Below are 27,122 nucleotides of genomic sequence, written 5' to 3'. Positions count from 1 at the left end.
ATAGATCTGGCAGAGCAAGGTTCGGCAGATCTGATTCAAAATTTATTTAGAGGTCGTTTGATAAATATTTTATTTTTAATTGTTAGTATCTAATTATTTTATGAAAAAACTACTTTGGGAATATTTTCAGTTAAAAAAAATAAAAACTAAAAAAACTAAAAGTCAAATTTTGAAAACAATAAAGGTAGTTTTCATTTTTTTTTTAATCAATTTCAATAAAAGTACAAACAAAAATTAAACGACAATTTAGTATATGTGTTTGGTTAAATTTTCATTAATCTCAAAATTGCCCCGACTAGTATTAACAGGACGGGTAATGTTAAAGAGAATAAAATTGTAGACAAAATTTGTAAATTAAATGAGATGGAAGTTAACAATTGAGTTATTGCTTAAGTGTTAATAAACGTGCTCGTTTCTTATTAATGACACATCATTAGTTTGTAAATTTTGTCTTGCTAGATTTATCCTTAACAAGACTAATGAGCTCTAATTTTAAGAAAATGCGTACTTATTTATCAATGCAATAAAACACAAGAAATTTGTATTGAAATGTAGATATCGAAGCTGTTAATTCATGAGTATATTATCAAAACGAATATCAGTGCAATTAAGAGTGAATTTGATAGATAATTGTTGTGCTTCTCTGATGTGAGACTACTCTTCACATCCTTCTTGGCTTGTATCGAGTCAACTCACTCGAACTACCAACAATTATTTTAGACTTCCAATCATTCCAAAAGCAACTCCGAGCATGTTTTCCTAGTGCTTTTCTGCTTTGCTTTTTTTTTGCCATTCTGGAATTAGCTCCGAACTGCAGCGCCAATTGAGTGAGTAACCGCCAGGGCCGCGCACCACCAACGGTGAAACACGCCGCGTGAATGCCCGTTATTATCCACGTGCCTCTCGCGTGCAAAACTTCCATCCTAATTTTATCTCTGCTTCTGTTACAGAGTCGCGCCACTTTTGTTCCCGAACTTCCGAGAGTGACGTAACCGTCCGTCTTCTTCTTCCCTCTCCGTCGTCGTTTCGATTTCTCCTTCCAATTTCAAAATCCTCTGAAATTTTCTCGCGTTTTCCCAGTCCCCAGACAAACCCTAACCCAAAAAAACCCACAATCCGTCGCTGTAAATTTCCCGCATTGCCCTTCAAACCATGGCCTCCAGCGCCGTTAACGTCAAGCAAGAACCCTCCGAGAAACCCTACCAAATCCCCAACCTTCTGCCAATCCCATTAAGCAGCGATAGTAGCAGTAGCAGTAGCGCCAGTTCCGTCAATTCTTCCGACATCGAAGACCTTCAGACCAATTCCTTGTTCGATTCCGTGACGAGCAAGTTGAACGGCGACGATCGCGATTTGGCGGATGGAGGGGATGATGCTCCGGCGGCGAAGAAGGCGAAACGCGACGGTGAAAGGGGGTTCGTGTTGCCGGTAGGGTTTCTGCGTCCTCTCCCGCCGTTGGAATTGTCCAAGGAGTTGCCTCTGGCTCTGGTTTTGCCCGCCTCGACAATGTGCTTGCCGAGTGGGTCCGGTTGTAATAACCAGGTGGGCCCGGTTATAAGGGGATGCAAGCAGTTTTGGAAAGCAGGGGATTATGAGGGTGACAGTGGAGGCATTGCCATTTCTGGGTTTTCGTCTGGTAAGTTAATGCTTCTGGCTCTTTGTTTTTGTTTACCAAGTGTTTGACAATTTGTTTTCTTCCTCTGCAAGTCTTTTTTCATTGGAATCTTGCTATACATGTCTTTGTTGGAGTGTTTTAGGAGAGTCTGATGGTAATTTGCTAATCGTTTTCGGATGTTTTTGGATTTTGCAGCTGGCATGGACCATGTTAGGGTTCATCCCAAGTTTCTCCATTCAAATGCAACCAGCCATAAGTGGGCTCTGGGAGGTACATTGTCACTGAAGTTGTGAACGATGGATTACTTGTTTTTTCATTTCCCCGAGTGAAAAGAATTTGGTTATGCAATACTGGAATTTGGCTGACTGTGATCTTCTGTTTGCAGCTTTTGCGGAGCTCCTAGACAATGCTTTAGATGAGGTTATTGAACATATATTTTCTTTTTCCTTTTCTTTTCTTCAAAAATTTAAGGAATATGGAAGTGCGTCTTGACTATTTATGTTGGCGTAGGTCTGCAATGGGGCCAACCATGTTTGTGTTGACATGGTGAGAAACAAAAAAGATGGTAATGAGATGTTGATGGTTGAAGGTATGCTTCTCCATAGTTTTGTCATATTTCTTCTCGCGCATGGTGAACTATTTGTATCGATAGGGTGCAGGCATTACCATTTATGATTTCTAATTGGTTCTTAGTTGACTGATTTAGTAGTGGCCTTTATTTGCATATACTGTTTCGATATTAGTTATATTGGTATCCGGGGACCAGGGTAGCTGTAGGTATCACAAAGTGGTGTTCGCAGTTCCATCTGTGTTCTAAGACATATGTGCTCAGCTTGAGTTTTTAAGATCACAATTGCTTTTCCCTTCCCTATTTTTTTTTTTTTTTCGCTTTGACTTGAAACATCTCAACTCTTTGTACAAATGATAATAGTTGATTTTTACATTTTATTAACCTTGTTTTTACTACAGATGACGGTGGTGGGATGACGCCTGAAAAAATGCGACAATGCATGTCTCTTGGGTATTCTGCAAAAAGCAAATTGGCAAATACTATTGGTCAATGTGAGCTTCTATATTACTAGCATTATACTATAGAGTTTCCTGTGTAAATGGGTAGAGAATAACTGCTATAACAGAGAAGATTGTTTCACTAATAATTTTCTCTTTCTTTTAATATTTTCTTTTTCAGATGGCAATGGGTTTAAGACTAGTACTATGAGGCTTGGAGCAGACGTAATAGTGTTTTCTCGTTGTGAGGGGGAGGATGGGAGAAGGTTTGTTTTTAATCTGTCTCTGTTAAACCCTAGCTTGGAAACTTGATTCATTTGGTCTTAGAAGTCTGAAGTTTTACATGGTTGTAGTATAAGGACTTGCAGAAACGGCAGTCTTTTGTTACTTTTTATTTTGTCATCTGCCTCATGTTTTTATTTTGTCAAATTGAAAAGTAACCGACTCATACTCTTTTCTCTTAGACCGACACAGACCATTGGAGTGCTATCCTACACCTTTTTGAGGGGTACTGGAAAGGAAGATATTGTGGTTCCCATGGTAAGCAGAGTTTCTTTTTTTTCTTTTTTGGTGGTAAAATAATGACAACATTTTGACCATCCCTGATTTTGTAGCCAGGCTTTTGGGTTTATAGTTTTGTACTGTAACTTTCCTAATTATCACCATACGCTACTTAATCCTTTCCTTGTATTGTGATTTTTGAACCGTATTGCTCTGATCAAGTCAGTATGTTATTACTAATGCATGTCTTAAAGTTTAAGACTTATTAAAAGATGAAATAAAAATAATTCAGACGAAAGGTAGCTTTAAATTTTTTATAATGATGTGCTTGTTACCACAAGTTGTGATGTTATTTTTTCCAGGAAGTTTAGTTAAGGACCATTTTTAATAAATTAGTGATGCATTTTGTAAGAGAAGCTTATCACTGGGAAAATTGGAGAAATGATCTTAATTATCAGTCTCGCATTAATTTCTCTCCATTATTCCATTAATTATGATTTATTTTTACTGTAAGGTTGATTATGAGAAAAGAGGCCAAGATTGGAACAAGATGATGCGGGGTTCTCCAGATGACTGGCATAAGAACTTAGCAACCATAGTGCAGTGGTCTCCTTATTTAAGCGAAGAAGATCTTCTTCAGCAGGTAATTCTTAATTTTTCTTTTCAACTTCTGTTTTTGAACTTGGCATTTCCCATTTGGTCTACTTCCCTTTTGCCTTTTCAAGTTTGTAGCATAATCTGACTATGAGAGAGAGAGAGAGAGAGAGAGAGATATCCAACTTACTGTGTTTTTGCTTCTTATTAATGCACAATATTCTACTCTTAAGGTTTGGTTTGTAACCATTATTGTTGTCTCAAATTTTCTATTATTTATATCTTTTTGAGGCTTGGGTTGATGACTCATCCTCTTTTGCTCAAAATTGCTCTGAATAATACTTATTTTTGAGAAAGGAAAATATAGACTTCTTTAGATATGAGTGCAGGAATGTACATTGTAATGCATTCTTCAAGTTTCCAGTGAAACACCAAATGTTTTGCACAATTGTCACTACTTGTATTGATAACCACGTTGACATTTCATAGCTATGTTTCAGGGCACCATTGTTTGTCTTTAATATTATGTCAAAACAAATTGTTACTTAGCTCCTAAATATGATAATGCACTTGTTGTCCTTTGTCACTGTAGTTTAATCTCTTTAAAGAGCATGGTACACGTATAATAATATACAACCTTTGGGAGGATGATGAAGGAAAACTGGAACTTGATTTCGACACTGATCCCCATGTGAGATTTTGACTCTTTTTCAATTGATCGTTGTTTTTTATCTTAAGTCTTGTAAATTGTAGGGTACCTTCGCTGCACTTTCAGATTTGGGTTCTTATCTTTTGTGCATGAAATGACAGGATATTCAAATTAGAGGAGTCAATAGGGATGAGAAGAACATTCAGATGGCAAAACGGTATCCCAACTGTAGACACTTCTTAACCTATCGGCATTCATTAAGGGTATGTTTGAAGAACTCATTCAACTTCAATGAATGTCAACATTCACTGTGACAGAAACTGTAATTCTCGAAGAAGACAGTTTCACATACGATCTTACATCAGCAATCATAACCATAACATCTTTATTCTTTTTTTTTTTTTTTTTTTTTTCCCAGAGTTATGCATCAATTCTTTATCTCAGGCTTCCATACAACTTCAGAATTATTCTTCGTGGGAAAGATGTTGAACATCATAATATAGTTAATGATATGATGTTAACGAAGGAGGTAACATACAGACCTCTGCAACTTCCGGAAGGACTGTCGCCAAAAGTTGCAAATGTAATACCTCCATAACTAATCTTGAAATAGCATTACTTTTTATGATTTTATTTTACAGTATTACTGATTATTCCCTTATTTTTACAGATGACTGCAAATGTGACACTTGGTTTTGTAAAGGATGCAAAATATCATATTGATGTCCAAGGGTTCAGCGTTTATCATAAAAATCGACTGATTAAGGTTAGTGTCTCATTTAAATTGTTGTTGATAATAAGGCACAATACTTGCAATCTTGTACAGTGTATTCTGTTTTCTTCTCATATTTTGCCTGAAAAAACTTCATTATCAGCCGTTTTGGAGGCTGTGGAATCCTGCCGCAAGTCATGGTCGTGGCATTATAGGTATTTTGTAATACTTCTCAAACAGATTAGTTATTGTGTTTTTCTCGGAGTTGCATTGACTAATTGTGATATGGATTAATTTTGTTACCCCACTCTTGTCATCTCTCTCCGTGACAGGTGTTTTGGAAGCTGATTTTGTTGAACCAACTCACGACAAACAGGGCTTTGAGCGGACAGCTGTGCTTTCAAGACTAGAGAATAAATTGGTTAAAATTCAGAAGGATTACTGGTTTGTTCTTTTCCTCAATGCTGCTTAAGTACTTGAGGTTGTTTGTATGATTGTATCTCACTTACTGTGATCCATTTTTTCTAGGTATGCAAATTGCCAGACTGTTGGGTATGCTCCAGTAAGACGTACTACTGATTTTCCAGAAAGAGAACCTTCAGTGTCTGGTAGAAGGAAATCCTGTCGCGTAATTCAGAATTGCCATGGTTCTAGTAGTGGACGACTTAAGTCCAGTAACAAACTTGAAAAAGGATCATTAGCCGTAAATGTTTCAAGTGAAAATGGGAGCTGTTATGAGGCATCACGTTCTTGTATTGAACCTCAGCAAGATCCTGCTTCAGATGAAAGAGTCCCTCAAATGCTTACGCGTTCACAGTCAAAGGCATTTTATTTTACCTTTACTTCTCACTCGTGTTTATTTCTGCTTCAGATCATATGATCACTTGTGCACATTGTGGTAGCAGCAAATACAAAAGAGTTAATAGATTAGTGTGGACCTTATGGTTAACTGTCGAGAATTAGACAGTTAATAGATTGTTGTGTACGCTAAATTTTGCTACCCACTACCACAAGTTTGCTCATTGCTTGTATTTGCTCCCGTTAGCAGACGGTCGCTACAAACAGAGTGGGACAAGTTTCTACAGATTGCAATGCTGAGTGTTCAACCAAGTCGAAAAAGGAATCCCATGAAGCGACAGAAAGGTTCTGCAAAATTCAGCTCGCTTACGTTGTGTGCTTGTGCAAATAGTCTTTTTATTCAAAACTTACCATTTCATTGTTGTCCTTCCTCTTTGCAGTTTGAAGGAAATTGTCAGTCCAGCAATGGCTAAATTGCTAAACGAGCGCAGTTGTGAAAGGTGCAAATCTCTTGGGACTGAAGTAAGTGTGCTATTTTTAAATAGTTATCTTAAACTGTACATTATCATGTCAATTAAATTTCGATGCTCATGCTTTTCATTTTTCATTTTAATCAGCTTGAGCAGGCAAAAGGAAAAATAGAAGAGTTGGAGAAAGAGCAATCGGCTTTCCTAGAAATAATAGTGCAAGAAAAGGCCGAGCGAGAACAAGAAGAGGAAAGATTAAGGAAAAGCCTAACGGTGGGGATATATCACAAGCCGCTCTCTGCATCTTCACTTGTCCATTCTCTAAGAAATCTTTTTTTCCCTGGATGCAGGATGCTTCTAACACGATCGGCAAGTTGCTTGAGAAGGTGAAAGAGCTAGAAGGAAGGAAGCTATAGAACCCTAAAGTTGAGCATGAGTAAGGCACAAAAAGCGCGAGTGCCCATGCTTTGATTTACATGTATCTTGCCGTACATATATTCTCAGAACCAATGAATTCCGTGTTCTAGAAGGAAGGCTAGAGTGTAGTTGACCTGAATATTACATATCAGGATTTGTGTAGTTCACCTGAAAAACCTGTATACACATTGTCTGCTAAATGTTAAGGCAATGTGGTAATTGCGTAATTTTGATAGCATTAACATTGCAGATTAGGAAGAGCAAGTAGCAAGGTTGAAGTATGATTGGAAGGGCTTTTTGGTTTGGGAGTCAGTATGTACATTTTCATAAGAATTTCTTTTCGGCTTAACTAATTTCCAATGTTTAGTTCATTGTTGTTGTAAGTAATAATTGCACAGAAATATATTTTAAATTGTCTGTCTTTAGTTTCTGGTGGTAGCTAGTCTGTAGTTTCTTGGTGTAATGGTCCTCACCTCTTCAGAAGAGGATAGGTGCCTCGCACGCGACTATTGTCAAAGAATTAGTCTCGCCTAATCTTTCTTCATTTGAAAACAAAAATAATTATGTCAAAAGTACGGTTACCATTTTGGCTCGAAATCACTTTTGGTCTATGTAGTTTCATTGTTTTTATCAACAGAGAACTATTTCTACATTCCTCGTTTCATCTCCAGCACTACGTATTTTCTTAGCAATTAGGTTGATAATTCATAGGAGAATCAACTAATATATGCTAAAGGTGAAAATGGGAGTACGGATATCAAATCTCTTACCAGTTTGGTCATTATTTTTGTTTTTGTTAGAAGTTTTGATGGATGTTTATGAAATGATCATATTGATTTAAGATACTGAATTTCAAATAAATATTGATCGATTTTCAAGCTTAAGGGGTTTAGTCCATTTTAAAGACCATTTCTGATCTAAAAAACCTTTAGCCACTTTGTCCTTACCCTAAACAAATCACTAGTCACAGGCTGACAGAGACGGGATTGATGTGGAATATGTGTGAATTGTTATATCCAAATGTTTTCCATCGCAAACATAAACATAATCTCTTTTCCCTACCATGACAAATAAGCTTTTCTGACCATGATACATAATCATATATATGAAACACAATTATTTTAGGTATCTGAAAGGAAACTGTTATTAGCATTCTAAAAACTTCATTCTATACTCCTTATAAATATATATTACTTTTTAATTATAAAAAATAAAATGCAAAATGAGATTTTTAGAGACGATAATAATAATTCCCGTCTGAAAAACTATGGATTCTGGTTTTGTTGGGTAGTCTGAGGGAACGGAGGAGGAACATATGGTATCCAGGTTCTGGGATCTCCCAGGCTGAACGCAGGCGGCGGCGGAGGAGAAAAAACTGAAGGAATATAAGGAATCCAAGTCCTCGGATCCCCCAAATTAAACGCCGGCGGAGCATTTGGGGCAAAAGGATTTGGTGCCGGAGGTAACTGCGGGAATGGGAAAGGCAAAGATGGCGGGCCCCGGAACGGGAACGGGAATGGCGGCAAAAATGGCAATGGAGGCAGAGGAGGAAAGGGCAGGGAAGAAAATGGCGGCGGCTGAGGCCATGGGAAGAACCCGTATGGTGGGAAGTAAGGGAGGAAGAACTTGGAGGAATTGAAGGAAGTTGCCAATCCACCCTCCACCTTCCTGTTTCCGCAGAGCGTGAGATTTTTCTTACGTGGTCGGAAACTCAAGGCGTTCATGCTGTAGATGCAGAGATTGTCTTGTTTCGATTTGACTGAGATTTCGTCTGCGGTGGTTGTTAAGGCGGGGACATTGCAGGCGGAGGAGGAGCTGCCTATCAAGGTTGCCTGGCACATTGACTTCATGGCAAAGCCACTGATGCAGTTGACTCCATCGACAGAGGGGATTTCCAGTTTGTAGACTCCGTACTTGTCTGTGGTTTTGTTGACCTGGAAGTTCATCTGTGATGCTGTTTTGTGGGATTTTGCTCCGAATTTGCATTTTATGAGGACGTCCACACCTGATCAGTTAACAAAACTAATAGAATGACTAAAAAATCATCAAAAAAAACTAAAAGTTGCGCTTTTACGGCGTTCGACGGAAAAACTTAGAAATTAGAAAGTGTACTTGAACTTTTTTGTTATGTTTGAACTAGCGACTTTTAAAGTATCAATGAATTTTAGACTAAATTGTTAAAAATGCAATACGAGAATGTAATCATTGAACTACTCAAACACTACAAATCTCTCCCATACTTTTTGATAACATCTTGAAAGGTAATTTTTGAAATTTCATAGAATTTATTTTGCAGCGCATTCCAAAACGTACCATTAGTAAACATTTTGTTGTGCTTTTAACATAAGTGCTTATGAGCATAAGTGCTTATTTATGGATTCTAAATGAAACCATACTGCACTTTGGAGATTATTTACCTGGGAGAAAGTAGCTGCTTCTCGAGAAACTGTTGCTTAAACAGGTATCACAGTAAACTGCTCCCACAACGGTGATCCGAGCGGTTGGGGGTGTGGATCGAGCGGCCAGAGCAGGTGGGTGGATGGCAAGAGATGCAAGAAGAAGAACAAACGAAATGATGGGATCCATGGAAGAAGCTTCTACTGATTTAAATTAAGCAGCATATAACAAAGCTTATAGACTATTTGCTAGCTAGTCTGTGTTATATAGCTGGAGATTCAAGCTCTCTATGTTTAATGGAGCCCGTGAGTATTTGGTGTTAGGACCAACTGTAACCAGAGACATGAAATGCTTTATATATTCAGAACAAAACAAAGACATGTGAAGAACCCTTTTTGGCATGATTGTCAGGTAAGAGGGGTAGATCAGAGAAATTACATCCAAATGCTAAAGTGATGGTATTCTGAACACATCAAGTTTTACTGTATGTTATAACGTGTACAGCTGCACTTATAACATTGTGTAATTAGTTTTGAAATACTGAGAATTCTTGTTGCTTGTAAGTTTACCTCGGTTGTAACTAGACATGGGATGATGGGGATTTAATTTCTGTTATGATTTCTGGATGGAACAAGTTGTAAATGGATATGGGGCTTTTCTTCCTTTTTATTTTTGACATTTTGCATGTGGGGCTTGGGGGTCATTTTCTGTTGGTCTCCTCCCCCACATTGCTTGAAGACCACTAGATGATTAACAATTTGAAGGAAATTTCTGTTTGAAGATTATGAGAAAGGACGTGATTAATAATGAGGATATCCGAAGTCAAGTAGAAGTGGCCGCAATCAAGATAATATGAGAGAAAATTAATTAAGGTGATTTAAACATGTGAAATGAAGACCTATAGGTACTCCGATTAGAAAAGGTGAACATGAAATAGCAGCTCACGATAAAATGGGTAGAGGAACTGAGGAAAAACTAAGAAAATTTGGAAAGAGACTTTAAGAAAAGATATGGAATGCTTGAAGCTAACGGAAGATTTGGTCCAAAACCGATAGCAATGATGTTCTAAAATTCCTACTAATATTACTGCACAACTTTTCATATATATAAGAGTAATTGTAGAAATGATTTTTTAACTTTAACTCAATTAGAGTAATGATCCCTCAACTAAAAATCCATTACTATTGGTCTCTCAACTCATCAAAATGTGCAACTATAGTTCCTCATCTAAGGATCCATTGGTCCTTCAACTTTAATCCAACTGGAGAAATGGTCCCTCAACTTTAATCCAATTGTAACAATGATCCTTCCAACATAACTCATTTTGACAAAATTCTGACGAATTTCATGAAAAGACCATAGCTATACGTTTTGATGAGTTGATGGACCCCAATTATAGCAATGGTCCTTCCAATATAACTTATTTTAACAAAATTCTAACGAAGTTGACAAAAAGGATCATAGCTACACATTTTGATGAGTTGAGAGACCAATGGTAATGAATTTTTAGTTGAGGGACCATTGCTCTAATTTGATTAAAGTAGAGGGATCATTTCTACAATTTATTCTTATATATATGAAGAGTTGTGCAGTAACATTAGTATGAATTTTAGAACATCATTGCTCTCGATTTTGGCCAAGTCTTCCGTTAGCTTCAAACATTCCATATCTTTTGTCTCTTTCCAAGTTTTCTTAGGTCTTCCTCAGTTCCTCTTCCCATTTTACCACGAGCCGCTATTTCATATTCGCCTTTTCTAATCGGAGTATTTGTAGGTCTTTGTTTCACATGTTTAAACTACCTTAACTGATTTTCTCTCATCTTATCTTCAATTGTGACCATTCCTACTTGAGGGACCATTGCTTCAATTTATTCTATGTATAACACAGTTACTAGTATATAATTGAGCCCAGATTGACTCCTTAATTGATCCGACTTTGGTCATGAATTTAGAACAGGGCTAGCCTGGGCCTGTAGACGTGTCGTTCCAAAGCCCAAAAGTAAAGACAAGTTGAAACTGGAGGAGTAACATTTCTTTTGAAAGTTTTATTTTTCTTGATTTCTTACATCTAATGAATTTGCAATAGTATCCAGTTAAAAGGATTGAACTTACTGAATTTATGGAACTGCAGATTTACCATTGAGGAAGTAAGGACTAATCACAAGATTTCACAACAGTATTTGGAGAGAATACTAAATCGAGACCCCACGTAGTTAGATTTGTGCGACCACCTAACTAATAAACTGTTATATTCTCACACGAGTGAAAGTGGAACCAATACGGGAACAAATGAACTAAATATGGAGGAATATGCACCTGAGAGGGAGTAAGGTGAGACCAAGTAAGGCTTAAGTGCTCTATTGAAGTTTTTCCCATGTTAAAAGACTCAAGACCAAGTAAGGCTTAAGTGCCTTAAGACAAAAAAAACACAATTACAATGTATTATCAACTTTTAGCGAACAAGTTTATGTTTAAGACAAATGCATTTATAATAAACTCATATATGGAACTTTAGTTATACAATTACCTTACACATATGGATTGGGTACAATTAATTAATTATACCAAGTAAATACACAATATTTCTTCATTTAGTTGGAAATTTACAAAAATGAAAAAAAAAACAAATGGAGATGCAGGGGATCGAACCCTGTACCTCCCGCATGCAAAGCGGGCGCTCTACCATTTGAGCTACATCCCCAGTCAATGGTGAACTCTTTCGGTAAATAACTTAGTGATGTCAATGCCATTGTTTATGCTCAGTTTTTATATTGGTCAGTACTGTAATTATGCGTGATTAATTAGCTAGAGGTGAATAACACGAAGAATTAATGATAATTATACATAGAAGAATACAACAATTAATTTTATGCTATAATTATATTTTAGTGGCTGAATATTAAAAGGAATTATTCTGGTTTTTTATAGTATATCATTGTAATGTACATGTATGAGTCATAATTGTAGGGGTTTAAGCATCTCTGAATTCATGTATTTGTAAAGCACAATGGATCAAATTAGAGTCATTAGACGTTTTTTGATGAATGAAAGATTCAGAGTTTTGCTCTCTATTATTTTAGTGTCCTTCTCTTGTAAGATTGTTCAATTTTTGTTTCTAGTTTTCTGCAATCGTAGAATGTTACAAAAATAGGCTCTTTCAAGTTTTTCAGGTCTCTCCTTTCACACACAAACACACACACACACACACACACACATATATATATATATATATATATATCTGCGAGATTGGAGTAGAAAATGAAAGTGAAATTAAGATAAATATATCCAAATGTAGTTAAAACTGAACATCATCATGAACACTCTCACTCTTTTCTATTCCATTTTTTTTTCCTTGACCTGCATGTGATAAATTCGATGATGACGATCAGAGCCAGAGGGCCCCAGCCTCCTTAAGAAGTGGGACCAGGGACCCATTGATATGGGAAGCCATGACTCTATCCATGGCGCCAATAAGCTTGCCACCAATAAACACCACCGGAACCGCCGACGAGGTTCCGAGCAACCTCATGAGAGCCCTCTCGATCTCCTTCCCTCTGGGGTCCTGGTCCAGCTCGTACACCGTCGGGTTCACCCCCATTCCGCAGAAGAGCCTCTTGACGGCGTGGCACATGCAGCAGCTGCTCACGCTGAATATCACCACCGCGCTCTTCGACGCCAGCCTCGCCACCCGCTCCAGTGGGTCCCCCATGCTCATCCTCACCGGCACGTAGTACCCCCATGACTCAGCAGCTGCCTGGTACTGCATCATGATTAACAATGTACTAATATAATCCTAATCTCTCCACTTATATAATTATTGATTATTTGGACCCAAAGATGAACAAAACACTAAACTAACCAAGTAAAAAGTCGAAGATTACAAGTTACACCTGAGAGAAGATAAGAGAAGTTGTTTAGGGTTTGAAAACTGAAATTGAAAGAAGTTGGACAGTGAGGTGCGGATTTTATAGTCATGTTTGGGAGCGGTAAAATTGTAATAATGAAGGGTTGGGAGGGGTTAAGTGGGTTATATCGAGTTTTTTTGTCTGTTTGCTGTCGCAGGGCGTGCGAAGAGGGTGTCGTGGTTTTTGCTTTAAAAGGATTGTTGTCTGTACTACAATGTACAACGAGGGGAGAGGAGCGTAGACGTACGTGGACAAAATACATACTCGTATTTTGTGGCGGTCACTGGCGGAAGCGGCGGTGTCAGGAGGTGGAAGGCGGTGAGTGGGGTATTTTTGTCTACGGTCGGGAGTAGGGAGGGGTACTGTGTCAGCTCTATTTTAAGCTTAAATTAAGGGCTTTATTCAGATTATGTTGGAATTGAAGCAGGCTTTAATAAAAGGAGAGGCAGAAGGATTAGACGGCTGCGCTGGTCCTCCTTGTCGAGAGCGCTATTATATAAGACCAAAACTTCTTTTTGCAATCCTGACGTGACCCTTACGCGCATGTCTCTCTTCTTTTTTTCCTTTAATTATTCTGGTGTTTTTGGATTTTGGATTCTCTCAACAGATACGGTATTGGCATGGCCATTGCCCAAAGCTTGAAGAGAACAAAGAACGTGATCGTGATGATCAACGGTTCTTCTTTCTTGGGTTCTGCAATTTGACCCCCAAACAACTCCCATCCCATGAAAAAGTAGAACTGCGACATCTAGCAGCATGCCCTGCATGCATGCTAGTGTTTGAATTATTTTCATGTTTTTGATGTCTGTGGAGCTGTGACTTCCTGCTTAATTTACTACTTTTTTGCTTTTTCAAAGTTAATTACCATTATAAATAAGCCTAATTTAGTTTACTTTAGTGCTCATGAGGTTCTGCTAACGCATGCAACCCCAAACACTAAAACCCTCGTGCGCTAGTTTTTGAGAGTAGTGTGTATGTATTGTAATTGACTATTAATTTCTACCACTAACATTAGTATGTCCACTTGATATGTTTGTTGAGCAGTTGTCCTATATATATATATGTATATATATATAATTAGGCAAATTGCTAAGTTTTAATGATCGTATACAACTATATGTTTATTTTTCAATTACGCAACTAGCAATGAATTAAATAAAGACACATGATATAATAAGTGATAGGTAAATTTTCTCTTACAGTAGGGTTATCTTTTAGTTTCTATAGTTCTTATGCATATATATAGTACCAATTGTGTACAATTATATATATTTCTATTTCTTTTGCCACAGGACTGATTGTGAGATGAGAACATGAAAGAGACAAGAGCTATTTGTTTGGAGTGTGCCAACTGAAAGAGGAGGGGAGACAACTCAAATACTGGCCTAAAAATATAAAAAAGTCATGCCGTTCAAAATTAAATTCTTCTAAGATTCATTGCTCAATTTCGCATACTCTACTCCCACACATATAATTAAATACAATTGGCGACAAATAAATTTTCTCCTACAATCAAAGTATATTTCCTGATGTCTACATCTCTTATCTATGAATGTCATAGACATATATACCCCACCCGACAAATTAGATTTTCTCCTGAGTATGGCTTGGACCATATGTCCTTCATGTTATATAGTTTTCACCTAGCTTAATTATACACATTACCCCTTATCTAAATTAGTAGTGCACATGTAACGTTTGTCTTATATATCTATCTTTTCATCTTTTATTTGGTCGATTATATATACACGGAAAAATTAGATTTGGGTTGATCTGGGATTCAAATATATATGATATATGTATAAAAACAACAGAAACAACAACAAAAAAGTCTGGAATTTAGTAGCGTGTAGGAGCAAAAGCAATGACAAAGTAAACAAACGGTTGACTTGGATGTTGGAACGATTATAGAGAAAGAAGAAAAAGGAAGGCGTGGTCTGCAATACAGATGAAGTCGGGCGGCGGGCACAGTTCGCATGCCGCAGCAGGATCTGGGGGATCGTTTCTCCATTTATGCACATCTGGGTTTGATTTAGTTGAGGGTTCGGTGTATAGGTCCGACCACAGACATACTTTTGTTTCTTGCTTTTTCAGGACAAGTACCATCTCTGTGATTCTCTCTTCTCTCAGGTGTTGAAACTGGACTGGTTTTAACAACAGAATCTGGTTAGTCCAGCCGTTGAGCCGCAGTTAAGTCGAGGAGCCAACTCCAAAACTCAAAACTTTGTATAATTACAAATTCAATATTTTATGTGTACGCGTATATACTACGCACGTATAAGTATTACATTTTAAAGTTCAGTCACTCCTCACCCTCAGTAACTTCAAGAGATTATTCATATTTTTGTTAATTCATGAAAACACGTATACTAACAATAAATCTAGGGAACAGGCTTCAAATTTGTTGTGAATAACTGAAAGCATGTTTAGTATCCTTCTTGAAATGGTATTTCATGACCAAAAATTAACTGATTTTTTTGTTCAAGGACTAATTCTAAATTTCACTGAAAAACAGTGAAGGTAGCTAAATTACGTAATACTCATTAGTTTTAAAAATAAAAAAAATTAGATTCAATTATGGTACCAAACAACCCCTTACTTTCTTTGTAATCAAAATATTAAGGTAGTTTGAATTACAATAATTAAAAGAGTTTTTATCACAAATGGTCTCTGAGATTGACCAAACTCATCATTTTGGTCATTCACTTTCAAAATCAATCAATGTCGTCCCTGACATTCACTACCTCACATCAATTTGGTCCTTCCATTAAGATTCCATCAACTGTTCTGTTAGTTTGTATGCGAGACTCACAAATCCAATCAAAATGGTGACACGTGGATTACATAAGGGTTTTTATCGCAAATGGTCCCTGATATTTATCCAACTCCTCATTTTGGTCCCTAAGTTTCAAAAATCGATAAATTTGGTCATTGACTTTCACTACCGCGCATCAATTTATTCCCTCTGTTAATGTGGTCCCACTAATCCAATTATATGGCTCAACGTGGATTAACTATAATAAATTAATTTTTTTAAGAGTGAACCAAAAGAAGAGTATTTCATGTTGACATTTTTCTCGTATCCCACAACCCCAATTGGAAAAAAAATTCAATCTAAATTCGATAAAATCAAATCCAAATTCAATTCAAATTTGATAGGACTTAGGATTATAACCCACTAGAAAGAATGAGGAGTGAGTTCAGGAGGCCAAGTACTTTAGTGGTGTCATGGTGCCTTCCTTTTCCTTTTGAGCATACCCTGATGAAGACGACGATGACTTTTTTTATTTATTTTAGTTTTGGTTTTTAGTTTCTTATTTTACTCTTAGTTTTAAATCTTAAAAAAAAAAAAAAAAGGTTTCTTATAGTTAATCCATGTGATGCCATATGATTGGACTAGTGGGACAAAAAATATTGACGAAACTTTAATGGAATGATTAAATTGACGTGCGGTATTGAAAGTCAGGGACCAAATTTATCGATTTTTGAAACTCAGGGACCAAAATAAGGAGTTGGATCAATGTCAGGAACTATTTGCAATAAAAACCCTTATTTTGTATAATCCACTTGTCACCATTTCATTGGATTTGTGGGTTCCACATACAAACTAATAGAATAGTTGATGGAATCTTAAACCAAATTGATGTGCGGTAGTGAATGTTAGGGACAACAATGATTGATTTTGAAAGTGAGAGACCAAAATGATGAGTTTGATCAATCTTAGGGACTATTTTGATAAAAATCCTAATGAAAAGTATAGGACATGATACAATGAGCAAGCACACATTTTTTTTACCATCCTTGTATCACCACATTAATTGACCATCGATCCGCTTACGATTAATGTATTTCAATCGCATAAATTACATAATTGGATGCCTTTCGAATGTCAATTTATTAAAATAAAAAAAAAGAAAAAAAAAAGAAAAAGAGTTTGAACATTGTTTAGTCGGTCATTCATATTAGGCAATAGACAGATTGACATATTACAATTTATAAGGAACCAAAATGAACAACATTGTGGCTACTTAGTACTACGGTTTAGTAGTATTTCTTTTCACTTGTAAGTGAGAGGTCTTAGGTTTGATTCTCTCCAAAAACGAATTTGAACCATATTATTGCTAGCTCATTGTGAGGCTAAACTCACCTCCCCCTTAATATATATAATATCGTTTAATATTGTTTGTTAGAAAAAATGAACAACATTGTGGTGCTTTAGTATAAAGGTAAAAATGTGATTTTTCGTTAAAAGTAAACAGTATTGGAAGTGTTTGGTTAAAACTCTCTATATAATATTATATATACACACACAAAACAGATTAACCTTCTGTTAAAAGATTTTCTACGATCATAATCAAATAAATCCAAAATATAGTTTACAAGACATATAGTTCATCTGCAAAACTGAAGAGAAGAATACAAAAACAACAGAAAAATATTTGATCTTTGTCATCAGAATCGAGCAATTGAAGTATTTCCCACCATGCATGAATTATCACGTAGCTCCATCAAATACATATTATTCATTATGTCCTCCTCTTTAACATAGAAGTAGGGTTCCCATCAAACAAATCATCAATCAAATTCTCAATATCCTCCGGTTGGTACTTTATATACTTCTCCAACTGCCTCCCTCCCTCCAAGTACTGCTTGAACCTACTCCAAAACGACCGGTAGGCCGGAATCATCACCGACGACACTGAGACCCTAAGCTCCGACTGAAGCTGCTCGTCGCTCACCACCCACGTGCTCTGCGTCTTGTGTATCTCGTCGAACAACGCGTTGAAGCACTTAAACCGCTCCTTGATCACCGTCTTCGACACCTTCCCTTTCACCTGCAAACCCTCGTGGTTGAGACAATGCAAAACCCTACCCCACGTCTCCCGCTGATAGTTCTTATGGTATCCCCTCAAGTCCGTCGACCGCTTCCTGCACCACGTGTCACCCATCAAATGGTGTATCTCCGTGGACCCCTTCACTTTCTGCATAATGTAACGCCCGTTGTTCATCAAGAAGATGTACCGCAATGAGGGGTCCCGGTACAGTTTGGACTTCATGTCCAGGTTGGCGTCCAACATGTCCATAACGGTCTGTAACTGCATTTGGAACGGCGACGACGTCGTTCCGGGCGTGCCGTGCTCTTTTTCGTACTCCACGAACACTTGCTCCAACGAGTCCTTGTACTCGCAGGCGTATTTTAGATAATTCATGACGTAGCGCGTCAAGGGGTGCACTGCGCCACTGGGGACCGGGGTTTTTCCATTGTCGCTTTTGATGGAGTTTTCGAGATCGCAGAAGATGCTGACGGCGGCCTCGCCGAGGCGGTTCCTCGCTGCCTCGGCCTCCGTCACCAACTCTTTTCCGATCTCCTCTGGGTACGAGTTCCGGATAGCCGGGACCAGGTCCCGAAGCGTCTCGTACATGTCAAGCATCTTGAACAGCTTCTCCGGTGACCGCTTCGTCAAGACCACGGCGTCGGCGAAGTTGAAGAGCTGGATCGCGACGGCGCGGATGAGGTTGCAGAACAGGGACTCGGACAACGACTTGTGGCTGGCGAACACGGCGTCGCAGAGCTTCCGCTCGCCAGACAAGAGGACGGAGGAGCAGAGTTTAACGACACTGATCCACGTGGCGATCTCCCCTTCCAAGGACTCCCACTGCATTCTCTGGACCTCGTCGATGGAAATGTTCTCGTATCCGAGATTGTTGAGCGCCGATTTGAACGCGTTCCGCCGCAAGATGCTGTAGACCAAGCAGCACTCGTTCTCGTAGCCAGCGGCGATCATGGTGGAGGCGATTTTGTTCATGGTGGTGATGCTCTCCTCCGAAAGCGAAGGAAACTCGTCTAATTTGTCAGGTTCGGATTCGGGTGGTTGTGTTTGAATGGACCGACACGAATCGTGAGCGGAGCTGCTGCTGTAGCTGTTGAAGGAGGAGAGCTTGGAGGTGATCCGACTCGAAAAGCTGTGGTCCTGGTTATTATCCGACTTGGCAGTGCTCGGCTCGTGCTGATCGAAGATGAGAAGGTTACGGAACTCCTCGTCCAATAAGGCCATGGCACGCTGCAAGACGGTGCCGGTCCGATTCAACGCCATGGCGGTCGTGGAATTGGAAGGGAATTGCTCCAACACCGTCGCCACTTTGGAAACGCGCGTCACGGATTCAACAAACGGCTCGTCGTCCTCCTCGTTCTCACCAAACCGGGCCAGGCCTCTGCCGTATTTTGTTATCATGGAGTCGACCGCTTTGGATAGCGACTCCACTGACGCGGGGACCACCTCCGGCGGAGTCCATGTTTCTTTAGATTCGGAAAAGGTTTCCAGGAAGCGGTCGACGTCGTCCAGAATTTCCTGAAGGGTCAGTTCGGGCGTAGGATTGGAGGAATTGTTGAGGTCATTGGGACGATTCTGGGCGTCGGATTCTGGTGGGGCCTCCTCATCGATGGTCTCGTATCGCTGTCTCGGGGTGGCGGGACTCAAAAAGAGATTCTTCTTGCTGGAATGTCTTGGAAAACTGACGGACTTTTCAGGCGCCGCTGCATTTTTCTCCATCAAGTCCGTTTCGTTCCACCCGGTAATCAATTTTGATTAGCCCTTAATCAATTTGATTAGCCTCTAATCAAATTTCAAGCAAAACAAAAGAAAAAAGTTATTCAAATCTGTGGAGAAGAAAATGGGGGAGTTTTGTGAAATGGGAGAAAGTGGAAGAATGAGGGATCCACAACGGCAGGGAAAGGGAACGAGAGAAGGAGAAGTATTCGGAGGGGATGGGAAAATGAAGGGGGACGTACGGATAGGAATGGATTTTGATTTGTTTTGTGGGTTGGGACGTTAATCTTTTTTTGGGGCGGGGGGAAGGTGGTCTTTGCACCGTTGACCTGTCGTTTGTGCTTCCCACGACTAATCCACTCTTTCTGCAACACTACTATACGATTAGAGGAATCCAATCGTGCATCAATTTGGCGCTAAATCAGCTTGTGACTTGGCAGGAGTGGTCACGTTGTGTAGTTTTCTAATTTTCAATGTTTGTCAAGTGTTTCCTGGATAAGGCGGAAAAAAAAAACATGTTCGTCACATGGTGGGCTTTGAATTCGAAGGAGCGGTGCGGGTTAGTTCGATTTAGTTCTCAAATCTCGATTAAATTAATTAATCATTAAGCGCTGTAATTTTGTTTTTTAACAAATAATAGAACAACTTATATTAAATTTATTTTAACTACGAAAAGGAAATTTGAACCAAATATGGAACAACCAAACCAAACAAGTGACCGGTTGTTCCCCGATCCAGTCGCATGCAAAGTTGGGATATTTGCGTAGAAAGTCGGGAATTTCGAGAAAAAAAAACCACCCTCTGTAATTTTCGGCAAGTTTTTCAGATTTGCATGAGCCAATTTTCATATGAACGGTGGAAAGCCAACATGTGCCACCACCATCAGCAAGACCGTCTCACTCTCAGGAACTCTGAGCCAATTTTCGACGAGGTCCATGGATGTGCAACCACGACACAGCTTTTGTGAGCCAATCTCACAGAACATCAAATACTTCTGGACAATGAATTCAAACAGTAATAGCAACAGTGTGAAAGCGGGTTGGACTGGTGCGATCACGGATTGTTAGGGTGTTTGGTCGGAGACGGGTGCGAAAGGGGCAAATAAGCAATTCAACTTTCTTCTTGTTGGGGGATGGCCCAATTTCCATACATTATTTCTATTAACTCTTTCACTAACCGAGATAATATTCACAATTTGATTTTTTTTTTTAAATGAATCGGGACCGTTGGTTGTTTCAAATTGAATATGGACTGTTGTTTCAATCAACGGTCCAACCACATGGGGATCTGATAAAAAAACATAATTTTTGGTCTGTTTGCAAATAACTAACAACGTTAGCAACTAGGTTACAGTCACTAACATTGACTCATTTATTTGGCCTAAAAATAAGTTTTAACCCAAATTTTTTGAGTTGTAATATCTAGACATAGAAAACCTTTATAATGACCTACATTACCAAGAAAAACACAGGTTTTGGTTTTTTGTTGTAGTTTAGAGCTGTTGTATGGTTTAAGTAGTGGAAATCATGCATAACAAAAAAAATTCAAATGATTAATGTCTGGAACCTGTTGAAACAACAATTGGTGAGGTTATTTCATTTGTAAAGTAGCACATGGCATTCCATTGATTAAATATGTAGCTGCAACATAAGTATGGAACCAGAATTTAGCAGGTAAACTTACATTTTGAAGCAATGTGATTGTAGTTTCTACAACATGTCTATATTTCCTTTCTGCCAACCCATTTTGTTATGGGGTGTGGGGATAAGATCTTTGGTGTAACATGCCTTTTTGTGACAGGAAATGTTGAAACTTGGATCCTACATATTCACCCCCACCATCACTTTGTAAAATTTTGGGAGTTTTAACGAAAAGCCCACGGTACTGTTTACTTTAACGAAAAACCATATTTTTACACTAAAAAGTCAATCCTGGTACTATTCACTTTACCTTTTATTTTGTCCTTATCATTAAAACTCAAAGTTTTCAAGCCTTTTTTCATTAGTTTTCCTTAAAATTTTTGGTTGTGCAGAAAATTGAGTACTTAAATAGGCATAAAAGTGCACAAATGTTTCAAAAACTTCTGATTTATTATGTAAAGGGAAAACCCATGTATATCGAGTGCATTCATTTATGAAGGTTACATAATACCTAAATCCTTCATGAGATAACAAGGGGGCTGGTCCCCATACATCACTATGCAAGACCTCTAGAGGTTGTACAAACTTGGTTACAGGAAAATTAAATTGCAGCTTAGTAAACTTTCCTTCCAGACAAGGTGTACATATTAATTGACATGTATCAAGTGATGTAGGGATATTATTTTGATGTAGAATTGCAGAAGTAATAGCATTTGATGTATGTCCTAGTCTTTTATGCCACAAGCTTGTATTAACAGGTTTTGCTAAACAACATATATGCTTATGAGGTAGTGCAGGTGACAGCTTATTTGGTGTGTTGAAAGGAATAAGATAAAAGCCCTCTTTACACAACCCCTTAATTATGATTGTCCCTGTGGATTTGTCCTGAACCCATAAGAAAGTGTCATCACAAATGAATCGACATCTATTATCTTTACATAATTGATAAATGGATAACAAGTGTTGTGAGATCTTTGGAACATGTAGAACATTTTTCAAGGCAAGTGTGTTACTAGAAATAGATAATGTTGATGTGCCAATATGAGAAATATGTAAACCTGCACCACTTGTTGTGGTTATAGTATCATTCCTTTGGTATGGAGTAGGCATATCCAAATTTGCTAACTCAGATGTCATATGAGAAGTAGCTCCAGTGTCTACGATCCAAAATTGTTGCTCAGGTGTAGAAGGCTAATGCTGAGCATGCATAGTAGTGAGTTGGTGCAGGTGGTTTCCCTTGATATGCAAAGTTGCCTATGTGATAGCATTGCAGAGTTGAATGTCCAAATTTCCAGCAAATTTGACATTGAATTGGCATGTTAGCACTATAATGTGAAGAATTATGCCTTTGAAAACAATCAGCAGCAACATGACCTTTTTTGTTGCAAATATGACAAATAGGGATCTCAGAAAGATGTTCTGCATAGCTTAATTGATAGGGTTTTGGGGCACCAAGAATACCAAGGCTTCCATTTGGTGGAGGATTATAAGATCTTGGACCATAGTTATACGATCTGCCTATTCTTTTTTCTCGAAAATTGTTCCCCTTGTATCTCCCATAGTTATAATACCTTTGATATGAATTGTTGTAGTTGTTAAAGGAACAATTCCCAAAGTTGTTTCCTGTGGTATTTGATCCACCAGCATGATTGTTAAAGCCTTAACTAGATGATCCAGAACTAGACCCTATATTAGTATACTGTGATGTTTCTTGACCAAGAACTAATGTTTTTCCCTTGTTTGTTTGAGCGTCAGCAACCATTATAGTTACAAATGGTAAAGCAGAAGAAGATTCAAATGACTAACCGATGATAGCTTCTTCTGCAAGTAATTGGGATCTAAAATCTTTGAGAGATATATCATTTTCCCTTCCTCTTATAACACATCTAAAAGTGTTGAACTCTGCAGGAAGCCCCTTCAGCGCAAAATTATCACATCATCATCTTCAAACATTACTCCTGCAGCTGCAAGATGATCTCTTGCATCCTTGATCTTTTGGAGATAATCAGACACAGATTCAGACCTTTTTTTATGTTATGAAGCTCAGTTTTCATTTGAAAGATTATAGCTTTGGTGACTGTAGAGAATCTTTCAGTGAGATTCACCCACATCTTATGAGAGCTTTGACTGCTAATTATGGATTACATTGTTATAGTAGAGATTGTTGCAATCAACAGTTGCATAAATGCACAATCGTGCATTTTACATACAAAGTAATCATCTTTTTCAACTCCTTCAATTTCAGAATCATCATCAAATCTTAGAGGACATTTTCTTGATCCATCAACAAACCCCATTATGCCATGGCTTTCAAGAAGCAACTTGATTTGGAAACTCCAAGTAAGATAGTTAGAGTCATCCAACTTCACTGTAACCGAAGTAGAAACTGTGGAAATGAGGTTTGTGATCAGAGATTGAACAATTCTCAATTGATCTACAGTCACCATTGTTGAACCTTTGAGAAGAAACTTTCACTGAGACATTTGATCAAACACGTAGAAGGCAATCAAAGAAGAACAAAATCATGAAGAACTCGGAGATAAGAGAAGACCCCAAATTTGTAGAATCACAGTAGTTTGCAAAACAGAGGATTAGAGAAAGAAAACAATGCTTTTAATGGAGGTGCGGAAGCGCCAATGCAGTCCCCCGCGATGATACCATGTTAATATTGATGAATTTGTTCTTGAGAGGTTCACAGAATGCAAAAGAATAAAGAGGGAGATAACTCGAAAGAGCGAAAGAGAGGAGAAAGAAAGTGAAAATGTATATTGATTTCTTGATAAGCAAGCTATGATTACAATGGTTGTTATATATCTCTTCCTTACTTAGCTGATATTTAGCTAAAAACTAACTCTCCTCCTTATCTCAACTAACTTGTAACAACCTATAACAACTCATTCATTAATCTATTGACAAGTTTCATTTAGTTTGACCCTTGATCTTCTCTTCACTTGGATCCTTACATATGATTCGTTGGAGTTTTAAAAAATTTGCAATTTAACAAATCATTAAAATGTGTACGAAAATAAATATATCTTTTACAAACACATAAATACGTGTATGATACGCATATAATACACAAATTTACTAAGCTTTGGTACTACAATTCAATTTATTTACATTAAACTTGATGTTACTTTGATATTTTTTTTTTATATATATATAATGCTACTTTAGAAATAAAGTTAAAATGAGGGATAAGACGCGTTGATAGCTTAAAGAATTTAGATTAATTTTACACGGCACGAACTTTACTAGAAGACGATAAAATTGACAGGCCTCCCACAAATGTTTTGGACAAATTAGGAAAAGTAAAACAAAAGGAAGATTACCTATATATGGGCTAAGCCTAATAGGCTCGTATTTGCTAGTCAATCATATCACGTGGCGTTACAAATTTATTCATGTTACAATACGTTTATTTATATTTTTTATATATTAAGTTGGAAAATCATCAAACACGTCAACTCAACAGGCGATGTGGTGGTGGTCATATTCATAAATGTATCTCATCTTTGAAATGAAGTTAAAAACACGAAAGAAAATGATAATTCTAAGAAAATCATATCATTTACATCACATTATACAATTTATTGTAGCCGCTTAATAAAGAATTTTCTAGTATGCTGACAATTGTTAAGGTCTGAGTACATTACTATTTGTAATCGTCGAGTCCTTAATTGTTAAATCCTTGGATGCAAATCTCACATTTCATTAATTCGGTACATGATATACATCGAAGTATAGCAAAACTTTGGCCCTAATGTTGGCCCGAAAGAAAAATGCATTTTTGTATGATATGAATCTGAAAAGTAAAATTCCGAACCGATGAATTGACATCCTCAGAAAGGGACCTTCAGTGTAGACTCTGACAGGCAAGACAAAAATTGGAATATCAAAGTTTTAGAATCTAGTTAGATAGAGCACGCCTGCCGCAGCCTATAAAAATGAATCATGACCCTCCAATCTCCTCCAATATCCAATCTCCCATCCCATTTCTTTTCTTTTTTGTATGCAAAGCATGCATTTGGAATACTGTCGGTGCTAATGCCTGGATATTTCTAGATTATTTCCAATCATTCAAACCTTGGCATTTGAAAGATCGAAGAAAAATCACTCTCCATCTCCACATACATATGCATGGAAGATTCCCCATTTTCATTCACACGTATATAAGTGGAGACTGAGATTTTATATTGTTGATATGCTAAATTAAGGTATTTAATTATTGGTATGCAGTGATATTAGCAAAGACTTGAGATTTATAAAATAAAGATATGAGTAGTGACTAGTGAAACTAAATTCTTAAAGTATTAATAAAAAATCGAAAGGGAATTGTTAGACGCACTTTGAAATAATATCTCATACACTTCTTTAATGAATAAGAGAATACAAACTGATTATGTTGGAGTGCTAAGAACATTGCTCGGTTGAAAATGTACTAGGTATATTAGTGTCGATGATGACTATACTTAGTAAATATTATGAATTGCCAAATCCCAAAATGGTAAGAACCTCTATAACAATTTATAATAGAGATAAAACCTACTTGTATTGTTAAGTCTTACTTTTATAATTTTACTGTAGCCGCTTAATGAGGAATTTTCTAGCATGCTGACAATTGTTAAGCTCTGAGTACACTAATATTTGTAGTCGTCAAATCCTTAATTGTTTAATCCTTTGATGCACATCTTACATTTCACTAATTCAGTACATGCTATACATCAAAGTATAGCAAAACTTTGGCCCTAATGTTGGTCCCGAAAGAAAACTGCTTTTGTGTATGATATGAATCTGAAAAGTAAAATTCCATACCGATGAATTGACATCAGAAGGGAACCATCTAGTTAGATAGAGCCTGCCTGCCTCTGTCTACAACAATCAATCATGACCCTCCATTCTACTCCATTACCCAATCTCCAATCCCATTTCTTTTCTTTTTTGTCTGCAAAGCATGCATTTGGAATATTGTTGGTGCTAATGCCCTGCTATTTCTAGATTATTTCCAATCATTCAAACCTTGGCATTTGAGAGATTGAAGAAAAATCACTCTCCATCTCCACGTACATATGCATGGAAGATTCACCATTTCCATTCACACATCTACAAGTGGAGACTAAGATTTTATATTGTTGATATGCTGAATTAAGGTATTTAATTATTGATATGCAGTGACATTAGCGAAGACTTGAGATTGATAAAATGACGATAGAAGTAGTGACTAGTGAAATCAAGTTCCCAAAGCTTTAATAAAAAATCGAAAGGAAATTGTTAGATGCACTTTGAAATAATATCTTATACACTTCTTCAATGAATCAGAGAATACAAATTGACTATGTTGCAGTGCTAAGAACATTGCTCAATTGAAAATGTACAACGTGTATTAGTGTCGATGATGACCATACTTAGTAAATATTTTGAATTGCCACGTCACCAAATCCCAAAATGCTAAAAACCTCTTTTAACAATTCATGCAATAATTTGTTTAAAAATAATGCTAGGAATACCAAATTCTTAAATCAAATTTGTAAACTAAGGGATGTGTTACCAATAGAAAATAAGCACATTAATCAATACTTAAATGATCATCCAATCATCAATAACCACATCATTTGGTTTACAAAATTTGGTCACCCTAGCATTACCCTTTGTTAAAACCATATATTACATGAACCCAATCTCATCCAATTTGATCCACCATTACCATCAATTGTATACCCATTATAAAATCTTAAGGAGTAAATCAATGACAAAATATAATACAAGATCTTTCTCCATCCACAGACACAAAATATCATCGATGCCATTACAAGTCCAATATGTTTAGTTAAAACTCAGAACAAACACCACAAACTCAGAACAAGATTAAAAA

At 37.4% G+C, this 27,122-nt stretch overlaps 4 protein-coding genes and 1 non-coding gene across 5 annotated transcripts; 1 reads left to right on the top strand and 4 right to left on the bottom strand.

Moving 5' to 3' along the window:
* The first annotated feature begins 656 nt into the window (after positions 1–656).
* Positions 657–7,186, top strand: LOC137737696 (protein MICRORCHIDIA 7). Its single transcript, XM_068477240.2, has 19 exons — positions 657–1,636; positions 1,811–1,885; positions 2,001–2,035; positions 2,126–2,204; positions 2,585–2,677; positions 2,805–2,889; positions 3,088–3,163; positions 3,639–3,767; positions 4,311–4,409; positions 4,529–4,630; positions 4,786–4,950; positions 5,038–5,133; positions 5,243–5,294; positions 5,412–5,523; positions 5,608–5,902; positions 6,128–6,222; positions 6,318–6,399; positions 6,495–6,617; positions 6,695–7,186. The coding sequence occupies exons 1-19, from the start codon at positions 1,153–1,155 to the stop codon at positions 6,758–6,760; spliced, it is 2,343 nt and encodes a 780-aa protein (XP_068333341.2). The 5' UTR covers positions 657–1,152; the 3' UTR covers positions 6,761–7,186.
* A 610-nt stretch (positions 7,187–7,796) lies between these two features.
* On the bottom strand, positions 7,797–9,485 carry LOC137736469 (uncharacterized). The gene is made up of 2 exons (XM_068475732.2): positions 9,179–9,485; positions 7,797–8,766 (listed from the first exon to the last, which is right to left on the bottom strand). Exons 1-2 carry the CDS (start codon positions 9,345–9,347, stop codon positions 8,027–8,029), a joined length of 909 nt encoding a protein of 302 aa, XP_068331833.2. The 5' UTR covers positions 9,348–9,485; the 3' UTR covers positions 7,797–8,026.
* A 2,300-nt stretch (positions 9,486–11,785) lies between these two features.
* TRNAA-UGC (transfer RNA alanine (anticodon UGC)) lies at positions 11,786–11,858 on the bottom strand. Its single transcript has one exon. It is a non-coding gene; the product is annotated as a tRNA-Ala (tRNA).
* Positions 11,859–12,409: 551 nt separating this feature from the next.
* Positions 12,410–13,080, bottom strand: LOC137738417 (glutaredoxin-C1). Its single transcript, XM_068478053.2, has one exon. The coding sequence runs from the start codon at positions 12,924–12,926 to the stop codon at positions 12,543–12,545; it is 384 nt and encodes a 127-aa protein (XP_068334154.1). The 5' UTR covers positions 12,927–13,080; the 3' UTR covers positions 12,410–12,542.
* A 4,304-nt stretch (positions 13,081–17,384) lies between these two features.
* Positions 17,385–20,011, bottom strand: LOC137736516 (exocyst complex component EXO70C1-like). Its single transcript, XM_068475776.2, has one exon. It carries the CDS (start codon positions 19,611–19,613, stop codon positions 17,589–17,591), a length of 2,025 nt encoding a protein of 674 aa, XP_068331877.2. The 5' UTR covers positions 19,614–20,011; the 3' UTR covers positions 17,385–17,588.
* Positions 20,012–27,122: the final 7,111 nt, after the last annotated feature.

The sequence above is a fragment of the Pyrus communis genome, chromosome 13 (genome assembly GCF_041283825.1).
Source record: "Pyrus communis isolate YQ-2024b chromosome 13, ASM4128382v1, whole genome shotgun sequence".
Taxonomy (NCBI): Eukaryota; Viridiplantae; Streptophyta; class Magnoliopsida; order Rosales; family Rosaceae; genus Pyrus; species Pyrus communis.
The sequence above is the reverse complement of the archived record's forward strand: the minus strand, read 5'-3'. Positions and strand labels throughout refer to the sequence as shown.

Coding starts and splice junctions, on each gene's coding strand:
- LOC137738417 (XM_068478053.2), bottom strand. CDS start 12,926: ATGATGCAGTACCAGGCAGCTGCTGAGTCATGGGGGTACTACGTGCCG.
- LOC137736516 (XM_068475776.2), bottom strand. CDS start 19,613: ATGGAGAAAAATGCAGCGGCGCCTGAAAAGTCCGTCAGTTTTCCAAGA.
- LOC137737696 (XM_068477240.2), top strand. CDS start 1,153: ATGGCCTCCAGCGCCGTTAACGTCAAGCAAGAACCCTCCGAGAAACCC. Junction 3,768..4,310: donor AAGAAGATCTTCTTCAGCAG/GTAATTCTTAAT, acceptor TTGTCACTGTAG/TTTAATCTCTTTAAAGAGCA. Junction 5,903..6,127: donor TTACGCGTTCACAGTCAAAG/GCATTTTATTTT, acceptor TCCCGTTAGCAG/ACGGTCGCTACAAACAGAGT.
- LOC137736469 (XM_068475732.2), bottom strand. CDS start 9,347: ATGGATCCCATCATTTCGTTTGTTCTTCTTCTTGCATCTCTTGCCATC. Junction 8,767..9,178: donor AAGCAGCTACTTTCTCCCAG/GTAAATAATCTC, acceptor TTAACTGATCAG/GTGTGGACGTCCTCATAAAA.